This window comes from Montipora capricornis, chromosome 6, assembly GCF_036669925.1.
Source record: "Montipora capricornis isolate CH-2021 chromosome 6, ASM3666992v2, whole genome shotgun sequence".
Lineage (NCBI taxonomy): Eukaryota > Metazoa > Cnidaria > Anthozoa > Scleractinia > Acroporidae > Montipora > Montipora capricornis.
In genome coordinates, this window is record NC_090888.1 from 4675264 (window position 1) to 4682763 (window position 7500).

A 7500-nucleotide genomic window follows, 5' to 3' on the forward strand; every position below is an offset into this window, starting at 1 on the left:
CCATTCAGACCCTCAATAGTCGATGTCAACACAACTTTGCTTTCTAAAGACAACTATGAATTAGCAAGGCAAAATCATCAGCAAACATTTTTTCCAGTCAAAATTTTATTGGAATCAAAGATAATTTGCTCTTAGGAGAGAAAACATTTCGATTTCTTGCGAGCGTCGATACAAACACACTGTCTTTGCACATGCTTCCCCTCTGTTGAAAGCGATCAACCTATCGCAAACAGCGCGACTTTTCCAAGCCAAAAAAGCGACGTTACACTATTTCAGCTCAAATGGCCGATGAAATAAATCTCAAAAAGAAACTTGACATTCCAAAACACCATTTACCTTCCTGTAGCATCTTCCCTGGTCTCGTAAAATCCACTTCAATTCTGCGATTCGGCTTCAATATTTGAGCAGAGACAAGAATGTGTTTTGGAAACCAAAACGCGAAACGCTCCTCCTTTTCCACTGCTGATTAATCTTTAGGGCTATATCTTTATTCTGAGCTCTGTAGAGGTTCACCCCTACTAAAAGGAGGAAAATATGTCTTGGAAAATTAGGACTGATGCGCTAGTGACGGCATTTTCTTCTTTCCACAATCTCGGAAAGTTTGATCGCACGTCAGCTGTCGTCAGCGAGGGTTCACCCATGGACAAATGGTAAATGACCAGTTGGCCAATCAGAAAGCGCGTTTTATCCGAGTTATGTTATAATAATAATTGGGCACACCGCTGTACAGAAATCAAATCAAATCAAATCAACTCAGTTGCAGGTTGCTTTTTGAGGGAGGGGAGGGGAGAGGAGGGGAGGGGAAAACCGGAGTCAGACCTGGAAAAAAAACCCACTCACAGCAGAGTAGAGAGCCAACAAACTCAACCCATATGTGACGCCAAGTCTGGGAATCGAACCCGTGCCACATTAGTGGCAGGTGAGTGCTCTCATCACTGCACCATCACCAATATACAGTGACTATTTTTTAAGTAGCCGGAGAGGCGGGGGATGAAGTTTAACTTTAAGTCTGCCAATGTGCTACCTACCCACTCAGCCGCTGTAGCCTCGGCGTTGTTGTAATCATTTTATACTTTTAATTTGCAGCGTTTCACTTTTATCGAGGCCGTACATATGTTTACCTTGGCGACACCGAAGCACATTGCAGACAAGTTAACCTCGAAAACTCCACTCTTCTCGAGAACAAACTCACACACGTGCACGTGTCGGTCAATTACTTCAACACATCAGGGCTATTCACGCACGAAGCCGCGGTAGCCTGGACCGAGGCTGTTACATCCTCAAGTTTCCAAGTGTGCGTGCTGACTGCTGGGAGACTTGATCGCATACCTCCTGATGGTGGGCTTACGTTTGTGGACTTCATTGTTTATCAAGGAAATCCAATGGGTTCGATAACAGGGCACGAGGTTATCCCAACTTGGTGGGATGGTACGTCATGTAAGGAGGTGATTTTGCCCGAGGTTTGTATTGTTCCTAAAGAATTTCTGAAGTATGAAGCTCTGACAAATCACCGAGAGCTTAGGTAGTAAAAATATAAACTGTGGAAATATCGTAGAGCCTAGACTACAACAACCTAAATTTTTGGAAAGGGCGAATGAAGGAAATTTGAGCTTGGGGATTTAACTCTAAGCAACAAGAAGACACGACACATTTAAGATGAAAGAGTAGAAAATAAGTGCGGAATAAACGATTGTCGGAAAGAAGGCAACCCGATAAATTTCGCGGAAACGATACCGGGAGAACCACCCACGTGAATCCTCTTAAAGTGAGAGTACTTCGCATAAAACAACCATTGGTCAGCTCAAGCTTAAAAATGCGGTCACTAAAACCAGAGCAAACCTTAAAGTTTTTTTGTCATCAAGAGAGTACTTTTCCAGTAACAAGTCGAAAATCCTGAAAAATTTTCTTTCGTTACACAACACCTTTTTCCAATGAACTCAGCCGGATATTAGATTAGCAAAGAACATTTCGTATATAGCTTGTAAAATTATGCCGAGTCGTAAACAACGCAAAATCATCTGGCTTTGGATGATAATCCTCCGCACAGTTCATTTGGCGGGTAATTTGGCGGTACATAACGCCTTTGGCTTTGCTTCCCGGACTTACAGAGACCTTAAATCCTAAAAAATCGCTTGTGCATATATTATGATAAGGAATTATCATTGTCAAACTAAGTAAATGAACATGTTTCAGTCAGTGTTGAATTGTGCATAAATGAAGTTAGATTTGAAGCATCGTACTGTGATAGGTTATCTTAATCTATTCTTTTTCTTTCAGGAAAAATTTTCTCGGGCTCCTTATATCTTGGTCTCGAAAGAGCACTCCTTTTCAGGACGCAAACATGACGCTGCCACCGTTTGGGCTGAAAACATAGAATCGACGAAGTTCACAGTGTGTCTGAGAGAAATGCAAAACTTTGACGGATTACATGAAAGTATTATCGTGGTAAGGGATGGAAACTAGTTTTCGTAATTAAGGTTGATTTTGGTTGTTTGACGATCAAGAGGTGGAGGAAACATTTCATATTGTGTCGTCACTAAATGGTGTATAAATATTTACTTTTAAAGGGGCTGGGTCACGCTATTTTAGGTAATTTTGTTTAATTTTGTTAATTATGAGCTCTAAACGTCAAATTGGCAAAGCAAGAGTCTTTCATTTGCAAAGTCACGGCCACATAACTGAGAATGATTTTCCAGCTGTGTAAATGACATTTTGATATAGACTGATTATAAATTTGAAAAAAAGGTGGGCCGACGTTTTTCAAATTTACCCAAATTCAATCCATTTCAATCCTCTCCAGTTTTGTCCATCCATGTCCCTTCTTGGCTTCCCTGTGCTTTGTTAGAGTTCTTCTGTAGTTTTGAACAGTTATTTTGATATTTTAGTTAATTCTATGACTATTCGATCGGTGCTGAAATTGCCTAAAATTGCGTGACCTAGCCCCCTTTAATAGAATCTGCAACACTCCCTAAATATTACATAAAGAAGGCTGTTTTGGCGACACTATAGGGACTTTAATATCGGCAATGTAGACTCAGACGTCACTTCAAATCATAATTCGCACTATCGTATGTTTTCTGCTATTATTCCATCTCGTTTAGATCGTACAAATTGATCGAGGTATTCAAAAAAGAAATTGGGTAAAAGCTGTTTTATACAAATGGACCTCGTGAATGAAAGGTTCACATTTGTCTGCTCGCGTTGATGTAAAAACCTCAAATTCAACGATTTCACGTCGTTGGCCGTGTTTTCACCAGAGTACCACAAAAATGTATTTAAACGCGTGCTGCAAAAGCGTGCTGTGCACGTGCAGCACGATTATATTTCGTCTTTTAACCAATGATCAGTTGAAGTGGCTTTGTGGCGTTAGCGGTGCCGCGGCAGCCATCGTTCCTTAAACTCCCGTAAAATTTGAACGTCACGTTAATAACGTAACGTTGTTCACCTTACAGCTTGTGGTGTTTCAAATTTCTGTTCCACTGTAGGACTGGATCGCTTTCTCGGAACTACCAGAAGAGATGAATGTGGCTTGGCAAACTGTAATTTTAAGAAATTTCGTTGGAATTGAATCATTGGGTGAAACGAACTATGCATTTTGTGAGGTGAGAGGCTATTATAATTGTGAGTCCTCTTCTTCTTGTCTCTGAGAAATTATTGTCTTCCGTGGTAACCAAATCAACGAGACGGCTCTGCCCTCCTTACATGTCCACACATTTCTGTCAAAGAATAAAGTGATCTTTTAAATTTTCCGCCGTAACAAATTACTACGCAAGAGACGGGGACGTCTGTTTTATTCTTAGGTTTAGAGATGGATTTTTTCCTTCGATATTGTTACGAACTTTCATTGCTTAAAGAATGAGGTGAACTGAGAAAAACTTAAAGCTCAGAGTCAGGTGTTTTTGTCTTGACAGACAGTGAAATTCAACGTATTTTTCTCCGCTACACCGTATGTGATGGTTTCCGCTTGTCACAACAGTCATTATGGCTACATGCCGGAGGAACACAACAGTATTGCAGCGTGGGTAGAGGTGAGATTCAAGTTGATTTTAAATCACCCGTCGGAAATTTTACAAGTACTGTTCGTTCGCGCAGTTTGCTCTATGATTGATTTCTCAGCCAATCAGATGTTAAGAAAAGACTAATCGGACATGCTTACCTTAGTCTTTTCGACTGTTTGGCGCCTTCGTTTGATTGTCTCTGATTTCTCAGCTCGGACGACAACAGAGCAAAAAAAAATTAGCATGATTAAGTGTATTTGTAACTAAAGTTCAGTCGTCACTTACGACGAAAGTATAAGCATATGAACCTTATGCGCTAGCGAGGACGGCCGTTACATAAACCTGAACTCATACGCGTGCGTGGAGTGTATTATTGTGTCCATTCCCTCTCGGCCGAACACCCGTTCAAAATGGGTTATGAGCTGAATTCACCTTTATCACTCCGCGGCCATTTTGGAGTCCGTGGGGAATAAAGGCTTTGTCTTTGCATTGTCCTTGAACCTCCAGCCTCACACTCAATGAGAGGTTAGACATGCAAAGTCTGTTGTTTGAACATTGAGTAATGAGGTTCTGTGAATACTCCAAAATGATTTGAAACACTTCATGACATATTTACAGGTGTAACATTTGGTGACGTTACGTGGCAATACCTATTGGGTTCATTTGTAATAATGCTTAAAAACGAGCAGCAGTGTTTTATCGGGTTTAAAAACACGAGTCACGTAGCCGAGTGTGTTTACGCCCGATAAAACACGTACTGCAAGTTTTTTTAAGGGCTTCACGAAAATTCCACAGAAGCGTGTCCCTACCATAATGTTAACCATTACGCGAAAAAGTTGGGGTAGATTCAATCCTTCCAAATAGTGACAGTTTTTTGAATGTGTTAAAACTGGTTTGAGCTTTCTTAAAAGTTTCTCGATACTTGTAGTATTCACTAAACCATGTTTTTTTCCCTCTCCTTGAGCAGAACATTAACTCGACACATTGCCGTGTTTGTATGAAGGAGCTGCATTCTCCTCTTGGCTACGATCCTGTCAACATCGATGTGGTTGCAATAGGTACAGATGAATTCCAGAAAGAAGACATTGTGGGTTAAATGGCCAAAAGACTGCTCTAATTGTGGACGGTTAGGAAAAAAAAACGATAATTCCAGTGAATTACAAACGCGATTTGCCTCAAAGAATTTTCAGTTGAAGTTATTTGGTCTTGGGGTGGAAGTGAGGTAGCTGGTGACTTTGCCACGTTTCTTTTTCAAAGAGTCTTGTATGAACGTCGGCTAAATAACATTAGGGAGCTTACGAAACGAGGACGACGACGGCTACGAGGACTTCATTTAAAAATACGAGTTCGCGTTATTCATATCACTACGAAACTATTTCATGTCGTTTCGCGTTAAAAATGTGTAGTAACTGGTGAGGAATTAAACTGGTATGAGCGGGTTGGAAGCGTAGAGAGAGAACTGAAAATTCATCGTCATGTGCTAACGTCCTCCACAGAACCTTGAATTTGGTCATTTCACGTCGTCGTTTAGGAGATGACAACAAAGAAATGTACCAAAATGTAAAACGCACGTGCAGAGCGTGCAAAGCCATTGTTTTTGGTCACTAAACCTATTGCTTTGTAGCGTCGTCGTTGCCGTCGGCGTCGTCGTTTCGTAAGCTCCCTATTACGGAGTTAAAGCAACGACAACGGCACATGGCAAGAATTTGATTGGTTAAAAAAGGAAAATACTCGTGCTGCACGAATTTCCTTACATTTCTCTGCCGTACTCCACAAAACAACCTGATTTCAGGTTTTGACGACAATGGTTGTGGTCGCATTAGGGAGTGAACACTAGTGTTAAAATCAAGTTCTATTGTTCAGTGTTCGCCTCGGGATTCAAAACACCAGAGAGTTGACACTAGAGTAATGTCAACGCTAGCGTTACACTGTGTTTCTCTCAGTGTTACCGCAACCAGTGTTGGCACATAACAATGAACCATTCATTTTCTATTTTTGCTCTTAAAACTATTCGTACCCATCCAGTTACAGGATTGTACAAAGTGAACAAGACGGAATAATCGTGGAATACTTGCGATAGGGCATTAAATTTAGTCACGGTATTACAATGACAAAAACACCCGATTTATATAGGAAAAAAATGAAGTCTTTATCAATACAACCTCACCTGTTACCCATAAGTTAAAACTTCAAAAGAGCCTTTCAAGAAGGCATTAAATTAAGTGCGGGAACATTCCATGATTTACAATTAAGCAACCAACTTTTCATTATAATTCTCGTTTCAGGCTCAAGTGGTGAATGAAGCAGATGCTCAAGCAGTTTTTTATGCGTCAAATATGATTTTAATGTATTTTACACGTGCAAAGATCACATAAGTTTTTGTTCTTAGGAGAATTAAAAGTAGCCAAGACAAGTATGATCCATAATGATAAAAATTTGACACAAAGAATTTTGAAAATTGAATTTACAGGGTGAATACAGTATATTGAGACACCCGAGAGGGAGTCGCTAAAAAAAAAAAAGACTACGCCTCGTTTTGTTATGAACATTAATAAAAATGTCAAAGGTAGGAAGAGCCTTGTCCCAGGAAATAAGAAGCAGGTGAAAACGTTTCTTTAGGTTGTTTTTTTTTTTCGAAACCGCAGAGCCACAAAAGAGTTATCACGTGATCAGATTTTTTTTAACCGCAGACTGAAATCAACGTTCCGTGAAGCGGACTGAAAAAAACTCCTTGTCCACGGACGTCTAAGATCGATAGTATATGCCGCTATTTTATAGGCTTGTTCCCCCCCCTCTCAACCGCACTCGCTGCTCGTCCAAGAAATTGTCACTTTCATCAAAAAAACCGTGTATAACCAGTAAGTACCCTGAGTGTGAGAGAATGTGACCCCCCCTCCACCTTGAAAAATCCTCGCTACGCCCCTGTTTTCTATCGTAACCGTGCAGTTACAGGATAACTCGCCCATATGTGCAAAGTGAACAAGACAATAATCCAGAAATGATTGCGATAGCGATAAGTTATATTTTGGAGAGTGACGTTTCCGTTGCCCTTGTCATTGCTTAAACTCCCCACTAACAACGCACACTGAAAATAGAGCATCCCTCATCAAATCAACCCATTCTCTTCCTTGAATTTACGATTATCGTTAATTCTTAATTTTCTCTGAATTTACTATTATCGTTAATTTGGAAGACTGAAAGCTTGATATGGATTATGCGAAATGGTCATATAATTTTTGAAAAGACAGCCCAAGTTAGTGTATGGACGTAGGACTCGAACCTGGGAATGTTCATTATTAACCCTTGTCACCTAAGGGACAATATTTTAAACGCTGTTGGATAATGTTGTATCATCACTCGGCAACAAACAACATTAAACACTGCAAAATGTCGGTTTCCAAACTCTACGACAAAGCTAAACATTTTAAAATCTAGCTTAGGCGGTTAGGCCTAATATCTTTTTATCAGCGATATTCTATGAGAGACTTAAATAAATGTGTTT

The 7500-nt window shown here is 40.2% G+C and overlaps 2 protein-coding genes across 4 annotated transcripts in view; both read left to right on the plus strand.

The window, feature by feature from the left end:
- The window catches only part of LOC138051363 (uncharacterized), a 208021-nt gene that overhangs the window by 6992 nt on the left and 193529 nt on the right, over positions 1–7500 (plus strand). The gene's annotated exons all lie outside the window — the stretch shown is intronic.
- Positions 1–7500, plus strand: part of LOC138050831 (uncharacterized) — a 14565-nt gene that overhangs the window by 5922 nt on the left and 1143 nt on the right. The window contains exons 5-11 of the mRNA XM_068897107.1: positions 1087–1460; positions 2278–2445; positions 3486–3602; positions 3912–4028; positions 4966–5056; positions 6284–6705; positions 7094–7500. The exon at positions 7094–7500 is cut by the window's right edge and continues 6 nt beyond it. Of these exons, the coding sequence (XP_068753208.1) occupies positions 1087–1460; positions 2278–2445; positions 3486–3602; positions 3912–4028; positions 4966–5056; positions 6284–6300 (884 nt within the window). The 3' untranslated portion in view covers positions 6301–6705; positions 7094–7500. The remainder of the gene's footprint in view (positions 1–1086; positions 1461–2277; positions 2446–3485; positions 3603–3911; positions 4029–4965; positions 5057–6283; positions 6706–7093) is intronic.